Source organism: Meleagris gallopavo, chromosome 16, assembly GCF_905368555.1.
Source record: "Meleagris gallopavo chromosome 16, MGAL_WU_HG_1.1, whole genome shotgun sequence".
Lineage (NCBI taxonomy): Eukaryota > Metazoa > Chordata > Aves > Galliformes > Phasianidae > Meleagris > Meleagris gallopavo.
Genome location: NC_139419.1, coordinates 6,456,333 through 6,468,974, shown reverse-complemented (window position 1 = coordinate 6,468,974; position 12,642 = coordinate 6,456,333). Strand labels below are relative to the sequence as shown.

Here is a 12,642-nt window from a genome sequence, read left to right as displayed (position 1 = left end):
CTTTAGTATATCTTATGTACATCTTCCTGCAGGAGACCTTCGAGGAACATAACAATATCACACACGTGGAAGTGGTAAATGTCTGAATGCACTGATTTGTCTGTTACTTACACTGTGTTTGCTCTGCAGAAAGATCACAGCTGACAGCAATATTCTAATTAACAGTACCTCAGCAGAACTCTATTTAAGTTACTCAGTGAGATGCTGTTAGAAGTCCTGGTAACAAACTTGCTGGCATGGAGGTGCAAGTGTGGGCCAACAGACTGCAGTGACTCTCTATGCAGTAGCAAGGGAAGAGCTAACAAAGCTGTTGTGAGCTCTGAAGAAGCTTCATCTTTTTGTGAGTACCTTTGTTTGGCCAACCTATTAACAGTATGTAGGAGTTGCATATATTCAGCTAAAAAACAGGAATACTCAGATTCAGCAGTTTGCAGAATCAGTGTTACACTGTAAATTTGAATGGGTAAGGAACACCTTACTTTCAGAAAGGAAGCTACAAGTGCTGCTCCTTAGCTGCTGAATCTCTTTTGATGCCCGTTCTCATCAATTTCACAAGGTGCTGCTTTAGCTAAAATGGTGCACTTCTGATAAAATTTCAGCATCCTGAAAGAGTATTAAAAATGGTGGTTGAGCTCTGGAGATGCAGGTTCTGGCAGATTACAAACTTAATCCTTCTGGCATTTTTCATTTTCATTCTGCTGTTTGAAATTCTGACCCTGCTGTAGGTATTTCTTTGCATTTCTGGCATTTTGCTGCAAGGGAAGCTAACAGCAGCTGAAGCTGTTTCTTGGGCTGCCCTCCTGCGTTCACAAAACAGACCCCATTAGAAGTATAGCAGTAATATGGGTTTCCACTTCTGTACTGGGAATTCTCTAGGTGAACTCTGAAGGGCACCTTATCACTGGACTTCCAAAAAAAAAAAAACAACAAACCACCCTCTGACTTAACCATCAAAGAGATAAGTAAATGTATGGCTATGAAAGTAGCCTATAATCCCTCTGACTGGAATTTAGCTGTAGATCACTTGAAAGATCTCCAAAAGCAGAGGCACAGATCTGAGATTTGCTTGGGGTGAAAACTTGTTTTTGACTCACCAAAGGATGAGAGTTTCTTAAGCATGTTATATGCCCTGTTCTTTTCTCCTTCTAGAAATTCTTCTGAGTGATAATATAGCAGAAATAATAGGAAAAGTGTAGTAAGAACTTTAAATAACTTTATTTTTAAAAATGTATTTACATGCCTAATCTGTACAATATGCAATTACAAATCCATATATGGTCCTAAAAAATTAATGTACAATATGGCTTTACACACCAACAGACTAGCTCTCAGAGTAGCCTGTCTGGCTTTGCAAGGGTACAATGATGCATTCTTTATAGACCAGTACATAAGGCTACTTGTCCAGGATATAAAATACTTTAAAAAAAAAAAAAAAGAAAAAATACTGCAGTACCATGCCTTAGGAGGAGTAAAGTAGTGAGGTTAAAGGCATGAAAGCGTTTGACTGGTGGTAAATGCACACCAGAACTCCTTAGGTTTGGTTTTCTTGGTTTGTTTAAAATGCATATGATTAATTTTAGTCATCTCTTATGCGACCTACATACTTGCTTCACTTTCTGAATCCTTTGAACACCAAGATGCTACTGTTCTGTGGTCAGAGGTAAATGCTTTGCAAAGGAATTTCTTTTATTTGAGGGAGCTGCACAAAAAACTGAGACTGTCAAATATGGCATAGTGGTCACCTTCAGAGTAAACCCACGCAGAGGGCTTTAACTACTGTCATTTCCATTTTAAACAGAAAACATCTCAGGGCTGTACCGTCCTGTTAAGCCATTTACCTATAGAAGCACTCTCTTCCTCTCTGAGCAACTGTAATGGCAAACCTAGTTCTGATCAAACTCCCCAGCCAGGAGAAAAACAGTAAGTTTAACATCTGTCAGTAGCTGCATGCTGTTCATTACACAATCACAGTCTGGACTTCCACCTCCCCTTCTTGGGAGGCAATAACAAACTCTCCTGTATGTTCCATTATTTCAATGTCCTCTGATGCCACCATTGTCACTGTTGCTTCTTCTGTCTCGATGCTACCTTCTGTTGTCAGCACTGCTCCTTCTCCAATGGCAGAAGCCAGCGTCATAGCGACCTGCTCTGTGAGGCTTTCAGGGGTTGCAATGGTGATGGTGTCTGCAGCATCTGTGGTTACTTCGGAGTTTTCTGCTACGGTGACATTCTGGACGATGATCTGGTGACCAGAGTTTGCTTGATTTACTATTTGTTGCACAACCTTCATAATGTGACTGTCAACCTACATTGTGAGAAAAGTAGCCACGTTATTTCCTGATGTGTTGCACAGTAAGAGTACAGTCATCATCATAGCTGAAAACCATGTTTGATGATCAGCAGTGTAGTACAGCAAGCAGCATTTAGTTCCCATTTCCTCCTGCTGCTCCCTGAAGCTGTCATGAACCCAAGAAAAGCAGAGTCTTAGAACACGTACCTTGTGTTACTGAAGATGTTTTGCCAGCAGGGTACTTCCTGGACTTAAGTCAAAGTACAGTTTGTGGCAAAATCTTAACGGTGCACACTTAGTAGTTCAAGACAGGCTGGCTACAACTGAGGAGTCTCTGATTTTGCCACAGTCATTATTTCTAGCCTTCAGGAATTCATAAAGGAGGATAATTTCTCAAGGCTGAAGTGGCATTGTACAGTTCTACTTAGCCAGCAGCTACAGCCTGATGTACTAAGAACTACAGGTTACCAGCCTCCATCACTGAGAGGGTCTGGGGATAGACAGAGCTTTGTTCAAACTTGGTATGGTCACTATTATTGTTTTATACAGACAAGTCTGCAGAATTGCTTATTTAGCATGACTTCCAGACACTCAGAGTAGTTCATTACACTTAGAGGGGAGTCACAGAAAGAACAGTTTAAGTAAGTGGCTGCTTTACCTCATGTCTTGTTCCCTCCATTATTTCAGTAGCTTCACTGGTCTCCATATCTTCAGTAGCAGTCTTGAAAGACAAAATAGGATGATTCCTCTTTTAGATTATTAGTTTGTTTTTTTTTTTAAATTCTATTTCCAAGATAAAAGATAGCAAGATCTTTTATAAAATCATCCTGTTTTCCCCCACAATGCAGTAACTACTCTAGAGACAACTCCTTAAATTTTTCTCCAAACCTCATTATAAATGGCTACTTCACAGTAATGCAGAGTGCTCAGAAATAACTGAAAGAGGACATCCTCTCTCAGCAGGATTCTGCCAACTGGCAGATTTTTCTCCTATTAGTAGCAGCCCCAGTGTTTACTGGCAGCACTAAACAGACTCAGTGAATGGACTGTTATTCTGCACAGGTAAGAGCTGGCTCCCTGTCACAAAGGAGGAGAAAGCGAAATGCATCAACTGTTGCTTTTTGATGGTCACAAAAACTGTTTCAGAAAAAATAAGCTAACTAGAAATGGGAGAAGAATAAACTGAAGTTGAAGGAAAGCTGAAGCAAGTGTGAGAGGTCAGAAGATCTTGAATAGTCAGAAGTTCTTAGTTTCAGCCTTCTAATTAACTACTGCCAGCCTTCCCTACATCCTCGTTTTCCTGCCTCAGTTATGTGCAGGACAACAAGGCTGCTTGCTCACTTCTCACCTCAATGATGTATTCCTGAGTGTCTGCCACCACTGAAGAAAACTCTACCAAAACAGTATGAGGATCTTCAGAGATGACTGTTGCAGCTAAATTGTCAGCTGACTGGCTTTCTTCAGACACCATCACTTCCTCCACCTCTTTCAAAGCCAGAAGGCAGCCACCTGAATGGGATTCCAAAAATGCAGTAAAAAGACAATTTACATAATCAACACAAATATGAGAATACCTGATAAATGCTGTATAACACTAATGAGACCCCTTTAACAAGATACCACTGACAAATTGCCAGATCAGCAGGCTTTAATCCTACTAAGCCAATTAATGATCTAGAAGAGGTCTATGCTTCATTACTGATTAATGTAGATTGGGGAAAAAACAAAACAAAAAAACAAGAAGTCTGCATCCCCTCTTTTGAAGCAACAGATGCAGATAAATAAATGGCCTTCGATGAATATCATCAGAACCACTCTAAATATTTCGCACCCAGAAAAATCACCATCATTCTGCCAAGAAGCAATTTGTCCAAACCTGATCCCGGAAGAAACATGCATCTGCCCTTACTGCAACAGAGAGAAACTTGGCCATCTCACCTTTGGTCTTTAAGTGCCTGTTGAGAGTGCCATGCTCTGCAAAGCCTCGCCCACACTTGTAACACTTGAAAGGCTTTTCCCCCGTGTGATGGCGGATGTGGCGGACCAGAGAGCCCTTTTCCCGAAAGCCCCGGCTGCAGTACTGGCACACGTAAGGTTTGTCCTCCAAATGCGTACGGTAGTGAACTTGCTGAGCGTTCTGTGGAGAGAGAAGTACCAAGCAGTTAAAGGGAATGACTAAATCAAGCAAGCAGTATTTTAGCTTTCCATGTGAAAGTCGGCGTGTTTGAGGACTTCTCACTTAAGACATGGCAAAGATGTTTGTATTATTTGTTTTCATACATGAAGGAACAGTTTCATCAGAACTATGAATTAGGTCTGCCTTTCTTGTCCCTACTGATACAAGTGTCTTCTGCTCTTGTAAGAGGAGAGGAGCTGGCATTTGTTTGTTCAGTAGTGAAGCCTCCAAGCTTATCCCAAACCCAAGCTCTGGAAAGGAAACTCTCAGGGCGAACCTGACACGAGGCAACACACCTTGGTTTTGTACCGCTTGCCACACTTCGGACAGGAATACGGTCGCTCATCAGAATGCACCCTTCGATGCCCCTTGACATGTGCAATAGTCTTGTAGAGCTTGCCACACTCTCCACAGCGGAAACGCCGTTCATTGACGTGCACCTCCTGATGCTTTTTTAACAGGTAGCCCTTCGTGAACTCTTTGCCACATTCCTCGCACTTAAAAGGCTTGTAATCTAGAGAGAGAAAGCATTAATGACAGAAATGCTTTAAATTGACCCCTTCACAAAATTCTACTTCTGCAGATTCCAGGCAGGTCTGGCAGCATGAAGCCTTTTTGCTAAGCTCTAGAAGAAAGTGTAAAAGAATAACAAAAACCATTGCTCTGATCTTTTCGTGTTTTGTGTTAAGTATCAACAGAATTTGTATGGCTGATGTTTGTGTAAAGGCAAAGAATGTGAAACAATGAAAACTACACTGTGTTCAAGATCATGGTAAGAGGATACATTTTAGACAACAGCTGTGCATTACAGCCTTACCTAAATGTCCTTTGATATGCGTTTCAAGGGAAGCAGCTTCACTAAAAGCTTCATTACAGTGAGGGCAAATGTAACTTTTGTAGCCGTTTGTTCTTTCTGCATCTGTCTATTGGAAAGAAAATGGTACAGTATATATCTTTTTTTTTTACTGCTGCATATAGTAAGTTTTAGTAACTAAATTCCCAATTAAATACTCCAGCTTTCAGCCCCATCCATCCCAAAAAAGATTGGTATTGCTAACAGGAGCGTGCACTAACATGCATGAAAAGCATGCAATAAAAATTGGCACAGAGACAAAGGGACAGGGAGAGATGCATGGAAGATAATGTGCAGGGTGGTCAGAATTACACTACTGTTCACAGCCAGGTGCAGGCACAGAAGATTAAGAAATTAATTTACAAAGTGCAAACATACAGGCTCTGATGGTTCTACTTCAGCATGCTGTTCCCCACATGGCTCCTCTTCTGCTTCCACCACTTCATTTTTTATTTCTTCTGTAGCAGCTACAGCAGGCTCATCTGCCTTCTGCATTTCCTCCACAGCAACTCTCTCTATCACAATGCCAGAATTCCTCATGGCCTGCCTCAGCAGATTCTCACTGTTTGTTTCCCCCTCACATGGCAGCTCCTTAGGATGTGACTGCGAGAGGAATAAACAGTCCAAAACTTAGTACAACTAATGCACAGGCTTTTTGTGATATTTGGTTGAAAAATCAAAAAGAGAATGATCTTAAACTGGGAAGATGAGACCAATCTGTACTCTGACAACATTCAAGAAATAAGCTTTTGCTTCTGTTGGTGTCTTGCAGCAGTGCATGATCAATGTAAACAGCTTCTCACATTTTGCATCATCCAGTAAGGGACCCTATGCATCTCAGTGTATGCTCCACACTCAAACAAGGTCAAAGCAGAGTTTGCCTTCTTTGCTTTCAGATGAGAGAGGAGCTAATTATCCATTTATTTTTCACTGCACAGATTTATACTTAGCACCTAAGAAAATTTCACGAGGTAAAACCCTTCAAACTACTTCTTGCATAAAATACACGATATTCAAGAGAAATAACACTCACATCTTCATCCAGAGATTTTGCATCTACAACAGGAAGCTCCTGCATTTGGACATGGACCTCATGAAGAACATTGCCTTTTGCATCTGTCACTAGATGAATCACAGGTGAGGCCTCAATGGATTCACTCGCTACTGATGGAACAGTTTCTGAGTTTGAACTACAGGATCCTTCAAGAAAAGTAGAATGAATCACCTGATGTACTGCCCACCCCTCATCCATTTACTGCACCCTACAATAAATGTGTTTTAGAATGTGAAGTAGCCTGTTAAAACCATTCTTGTAACAGATTCTCAAACATTCTTTATAGCCTGGCATCAACTATGTGCACTTTGGGTTAATAGTTTTGATCTATATAAAAAAGGACATTTTCTGGTGTAAAAGAGAAACTGACTGTCAATGCAAAATGTTTCTTAAATGAAAAACAACATATAGTTCAAATGCCAGGAGCATGCTTGGTTTTATCAGACACAAGGCAGTTATTCACAGCATCACTGACCTGTGGGCAAATCATCTTTATTGACCACTATTTCCTTGTTCATGTTGAAGCGAATTTTTTCAGTGCAAGGTGTCAGAGATTTCAGATGCCGAGTCAACGCTCCTGATTCCCGGAAGCTTTTCCCACATTTCTTACATTTGTAAGGTCTTTCATCTGGGAATGACAGAATCAAAATAACAGTATTAAACCAACAGCTGCCAGTTTAAGTTCTGTGTGACGGACTTACAGAAAAGTGCTTTTAACTACTTACAGCAAGCAGATTACGCTTATCTCACAACCCTGCACTGCCTCCCAGCATCCCAGACATCGGGGAACTCAACAGACTCAACTCAGCTCAGTGGAAGATGGAAAGCAGCAATAAACTCCACTGAAGTATGCTGGATAACAACACAGAGTGCACTCCAGCAAGAAGGGGCAATCTGAAGTTCTCTTACCAGTATGACGCCGATGGTGTCGAATCAGAGACCCCTTTGTCCTAAAGGAAGTTCCACAGAGTTTACATTCATAGTCCTTTCTGCTGCTGTGAGTGATCATGTGAGCTTTGAGGATGCTTGCCTGGGGTAGAAATCACATTTTGAAAGAAGTCTCAACAAGATAAATATTTTACATTTCAATGAAAAAGAGCAAAAATGTTCTTTTTCAGAGGTGAAGTTCTAATTTCAAAGTGTATCACACTGTAGAAAAGCATGTTGTTATCAAGTCTTGTCTTAGTATAACAGCTAGCCTCAATAGAATGCTAACCCAAACAGCATAGAAGTTACACTTACTGTTTTAAATGTCTTCTGGCACAACTCACACACATACCGCCCTTCTTTGTTGACCAGAAGCTTAACCTTTATCAGCTCTGTGGCAATATCCTGCTCCTGATCATCGGGGTTGCCTTGTTCTTCAGTGACATCGCCATCAACGTGACCATTTGGGTTTTCAAAAACATGGTCTCCTGCCACAATGACTTCTTTTATGTGCCCGCTACCTGGGAAAAGGACACAGACCGTTCTGTACAAAAGACAGCTTTACGTGCCTACCTAGGACCAACGTATTGCTCCAGAATTTCAAGTGGTAGGAAGGAAAAAAACAGATGCCTTAACCCTGGAACGCTTGTCTTTGTAAAGTTTGTATTACTGATATTAGAATAGACACTTTGGAGTGAAAGCTTAGATCTAAGGATGGCTTTTGCATGTCAGGACAATGCCCAGCCCCGAGAGCATAAAACAGAAATGTCATTTATGGGCCACAGCACAGATAACACAGGGAAGGATGCTGGAAAAGCAAACCACCCCCTAACACAGTGCACAAAGGCAGCATCACGCTCACCTACGATAGCTGATGCATTGCCGATCTCCTCTGCTATCGAGGATGCTTCAACAACGATATGAGCAACGGTTATGGACTCCTCGACCGCGGGAACGACCTGTGGGGGCGCAGATAGTGTCAGCAGGAGGGGCCGAGCCCTCCGAAGTCACCGCGCTGCCCTCAGCCCTCGGGACGGGCACCGGGACCCGCTGTCACCTTCGGTCCGTCGGGGCCCAGGGCCGGCTCCGGGCCGCGCTGGCAGCGCTTCTGGATCTTGTGCTGCACGAACTCCTCCAGAGAGGTGAACTCCGCCTGGCAGCGCCCGCACTTGTGCACGTCATCCTCGTCTGCAACGTAAATTCGGTCGGCGGGTTCGGATATCGCGGGGATCGCGCCCAAACCGGAGCTGCCGGCGCTCCTACTGGGCCCGTCGCGGCCGGGTCCCCGCCGCCCCCCGGCCCCGCTCCGCCCGGGCCCCGCCGGTACCTTCCTCGCCGAAGGGCGCCGAGAGGCCGAGGAAGGCGCCGGACCCGGCGCCGGGCCCGGAGCCCGCGGCCGCCGCCCCCTCCCGCTCCTCGGCCGCGGCTGCCGTAAGCGCCGCCGGCCCCGCGTTCGTTGCCACCGCGGCCTCCATGTCGCAACGCGCCGCACCGCCAAGATGGCGGCTTTACGGCCGTGTCGTCATAACAACGGGCCGCGTGCCGCGGGACGGCGGCCGGAGGGGCTCGGCGGGGAACGCGGCCCCGAGCGGGGGTTCCGGGAGCGCTGTCGGTCCGACGACCTTCGGGCGGCGCCCTCGCGCGCCCCTCGCTGACCTTTGACCCCGCGTCCCCATGAACCCGAGCCTAACGGCTTACTACGCGAGGCGGCGGAGCGAGGGGGGCTCGCGGCGGGGCCGCCCAACGGGCTCGGACGACCACCCGCTGCCGGCCAACCGCGGCGCGCGGGGAGCGGGGCAGCGAGGAGGGTGACCAATAAGAGCGGAGGGAGCCGGCCGCGCGGCGAGGCGGGGAAAGGTCCGAGCGGCCGGTCTCGTCCAATGGGAGCGAGGGTCGGGCGGGTCGCGGCCAATGGGAGCGGCGGGGGGGCGGGCTTCGGTCCGAAGCGCGGCGAGGCGGCCATGGCGGCGACGGGCGGGCGGCGGTGCCGGCGGCTGGAGGGCGAGACGGCCCGGGCCGTGCTGGCCGACGCCGACACGCTGCTGTTCGACTGCGACGGCGTGCTGTGGCGCGGCGAGGCGGCGCTGAGCGGCGCGCCGGCGGCCCTGGGCCGTTTGGCGGCGGCGGGCAAGCGGCTGTGCTACGTGACCAACAACAGCAGCCGCACGCGGGTCGCTTACACCGAGAAGCTGCGGCGCCTCGGCTTCCCGCCCGCCGAGCCCCGCCACGTCTTCGGCTCGGCCTTCTGCGCCGCCCGCTACCTCCGCCAGGCCCTGCCGCCCGGCGCCGCCGCCTACGTGCTGGGCAGCCCCGCGCTCGCCGCCGAGCTGGAGGCCGCCGGGATCCCGCACCTCGGGCCCGGCCCCGCCGCCCTGCCCGGCCCCGCGCCCGCAGACTGGGCCCAGGCGCCGCTGGAGCCGGCGGTGCGCGCCGTGCTGGTGGGCTTCGACGAGCACTTCAGCTACGCCAAGCTGTGCCAGGCGCTGCGCTACCTGCTGCGCGGCCCCGACTGCCTCCTCGTCGGCACCAACCGCGACCACCGCCTGCCGCTGGAGGGCGGCTCCGCTATCCCCGGTACCGGGCGCGGGGGTCGGGGTGGGGGGCGGCGCCCGGACGGAGAGAGCCGCTCCTGTCCGCGAGTTGGACTCGATGATCCGTGCGGGTCCCTTCCAGCTCGGGCTGTTCTGTGATTTATTTTCCTACGGGCGTGGCGGTTCCTGCTTTAACTCGGTGCGGGTTGTCCCTCCCCTCCTAGCAGGCTTTCAACTACTGAGCCCCAAGTCCTGAAGCCCTCTGTGCAGAGCTGGGTTTTTGGAGTACGCCACATGATTTTGTGCCGTCTCCTGTGGATGCTGAGAATCCTTTGCAGTCCTTAATCGATATTTCTCCCCCCAGGGACCGGCTGCCTAGTAAAAGCCGTGGAGACAGCAGCAGAGCGCGAGGCTTTCATCGTCGGGAAGCCCAGCCGTTATATATTTGACTGCGTGGCCAGCGAGTTTGACATCGACCCCGCACGCACCATCATGGTGGGGGATCGGCTGGACACGGACATCCTCATGGGCAACACCTGCGGCCTCACCACCCTGCTGACACTCACTGGGGTCAGCACGCTGGAGGAAGTGAGAGGGCACCAGGAGAGTGACTGCCCTGCCCGGCAGAGCCTGGTGCCTGATTACTATGTTGATAGCATAGCCGACCTTCTTCCGGCACTCGAGGATTAATAGAGCAGAACGCTGGCAGCCCTGGGAGCCGTACCCCGAGGAGGGCCCCAATTAATCATCTCGTGACAGTAACGCACTCGCTATGATACCACCTGAAATTAGCAGCCCTTAGGTTTTTAACCCTTCTGTCCTCTTGGTATGATTTTGTTTACATCTCGGTCTTTTAAAATGCACTTTGAAACAAAGAGGGCATTATGGTGTCACCCAAGTCTTGTAGGTTTGGAGTTGTTTTTTTTGTTTGTTTGTTTTGTTTTTAAAAAAATGATAAGCAACACGTATAGCCAGACATTTGTGATACTCGGTGTCATGTTGTCCTCTGGACTGAGTTGAGGAAAGCAGAGCCGATAGAGCTGAGGAAGAGAACCTAGCAACTTGCAGCGTGTCCTCCTGGACAGACTGGGGCTCAGTCTGATTTATTCAGGGAAATGACTTTTCAAGTGTCTAGTAACTTAGCAGCTGTGCTTGGAAATGCTTGCAGTGGCTGACAGAATTAGTATTTGGCCTTTGGATTGATTTATTTTTTTTTCCAGATTGGGTCTAGTTCTGCAGTATGGCCCACTCTAAGTGTGACTTAGGAACTGAAAGCGGTCTCCTTTATGTGGCCGTTACAAATTGCACTTGTAATGCAGATTAGGGTGATTCCACATGCAAAATACAAGTGGTGTCTTCTGTATACTGTAGTTGTCCGGGTGTTGGGTGTATGTGTAAAGTACATGTACATACAAGAACTACCCTAATCCTAACTCTATGTCAGAATATATTTAAAATATAAATTTAAGTATAGTATATGATAATATATCTTCTTTCCCAGAAGGGAAGCTATGAGGAATGTACTTCGCTGATCACAAAAGTTTTAATTCTCATTAGCTTATGCATTTGATAATGCAGAAAGTATGTAACCACGTAGGACTGTCCTTCACTCCTGCTCTCCCCAGAAGTAACTGCATTGATCAGACTCCAGGTTCGCTCCCGTTCTTCCCTCAGCGAGTCATGGCTCAGTCTGCACCTGTAGTACCCCCCATTGCAACTCTCCACTGAAATAAATGTGGAAGAGAACCAACTACGTATGATGACAGCACGTGCTTCCTTTAAATAGCTGAATTTAATATCTTCCTTGTGTGGCTGGTGTGGGGGCCTGGCACAAGCTGCTTGGCTGAAGAGTGTTTGCTTGCTCAGGTAATGATTTTATTTTGATCCCTAGATAGCTTTTGTGTGATGCGTAGCTCAGGCTATGGGATAGATTTTTATGCAGGCTAACTTGAAGGCTACAGTTCCAAGCTTTTGTATTGCAGAATCAAGTGAAAAATTATATATGCAAATAATGTTATTTTATGTATAGATTCAACTGTTGTTAATTAAATTTAAGCACTGACCTTCCTTCATTTCCCATTGTTTGGTTGAATAGCTCTAGCTGTATCGATGCCATTTCCCTCCACTCAGACACTAGAAATGAGTAGATTCACCACCTTGTTGGTACAGCAATAACTGTGCAGCCCATATTGTCTTTCAGTGTTATGAGAGTATTAGCTGGATCTTGTAAAAGACTTCCATAATTCAGACTTGTGTAAGGAAGCACAAATAACCTCTTCCTGTTCTTGTCTCTATTGCAAAAGTCAGGAAAACTTTCATGTTACCTGGGTTACACAGAAATGGACATTGTGGGTTTACTGCAGGTAGGATCCGACTCAGTAATGTGTTCTTCAGTTCACTTCCTGCATTTGGTGCTTCTAATTTCAGAATATGTTAAGTAAACCAGTACCTGCCAGGCGAGGCGTTCAGCCTCTTGGAGCAGCACGCTGTCCCTGTTGAGCACTGTTCACTGTACAACCCATACCTCGATTCACTTACGCTGAAATGTATTTTTTGAAGGTGTCAGTTGTGCTTCAGAACTCTGTATCAACTTCCCAACGGTTTTTAAGCCTCTACTTGAGTTCACATTAAACTTGCAAACCTGCTTATCTCTTGCACTGTCTTATTTTGTAGTCTCTTTTGTGTGCTCTGGTGGAAATTCTGGGAATTAAGGATATGTTTGTGTTGACCGTCTCCTTATGTAGAGTATTACTGAATAAAGCCAACTCTGCAGTATTTAACTTCTGTTTGGGTGCCTGGAGCTGTATGGGG

General features: G+C 46.9%; 2 protein-coding genes across 2 annotated transcripts; one reads left to right on the top strand and one right to left on the bottom strand.

Annotated features, from left to right (window-relative positions):
• Positions 1 to 1,196: 1,196 nt before the first annotated feature.
• Positions 1,197 to 9,051, bottom strand: E4F1 (E4F transcription factor 1). The gene is made up of 14 exons (XM_085237281.1): positions 8,628 to 9,051; positions 8,358 to 8,488; positions 8,163 to 8,259; positions 7,616 to 7,821; positions 7,283 to 7,403; positions 6,849 to 7,001; positions 6,353 to 6,519; positions 5,698 to 5,922; positions 5,284 to 5,389; positions 4,763 to 4,980; positions 4,229 to 4,427; positions 3,639 to 3,799; positions 2,949 to 3,011; positions 1,197 to 2,305 (listed from the first exon to the last, which is right to left on the bottom strand). Exons 1-14 carry the CDS (start codon positions 8,773 to 8,775, stop codon positions 1,958 to 1,960), a joined length of 2,343 nt encoding a protein of 780 aa, XP_085093407.1. The 5' UTR covers positions 8,776 to 9,051; the 3' UTR covers positions 1,197 to 1,957.
• Positions 9,052 to 9,244: 193 nt separating this feature from the next.
• On the top strand, positions 9,245 to 12,479 carry PGP (phosphoglycolate phosphatase). Its single transcript, XM_010719805.2, has 2 exons — positions 9,245 to 9,874; positions 10,196 to 12,479. The coding sequence occupies exons 1-2, from the start codon at positions 9,262 to 9,264 to the stop codon at positions 10,519 to 10,521; spliced, it is 939 nt and encodes a 312-aa protein (XP_010718107.2). The 5' UTR covers positions 9,245 to 9,261; the 3' UTR covers positions 10,522 to 12,479.
• The last annotated feature ends 163 nt before the right edge of the window (positions 12,480 to 12,642 follow it).

Coding starts and splice junctions, on each gene's coding strand:
- E4F1 (XM_085237281.1), bottom strand. CDS start 8,775: ATGGAGGCCGCGGTGGCAACGAACGCGGGGCCGGCGGCGCTTACGGCA. Junction 5,390..5,697: donor AAGTAGAACCATCAGAGCCT/GTATGTTTGCAC, acceptor TCTTTCCAATAG/ACAGATGCAGAAAGAACAAA. Junction 2,306..2,948: donor TGGAGGGAACAAGACATGAG/GTAAAGCAGCCA, acceptor CTCACAATGTAG/GTTGACAGTCACATTATGAA.
- PGP (XM_010719805.2), top strand. CDS start 9,262: ATGGCGGCGACGGGCGGGCGGCGGTGCCGGCGGCTGGAGGGCGAGACG. Junction 9,875..10,195: donor GGGCGGCTCCGCTATCCCCG/GTACCGGGCGCG, acceptor TTCTCCCCCCAG/GGACCGGCTGCCTAGTAAAA.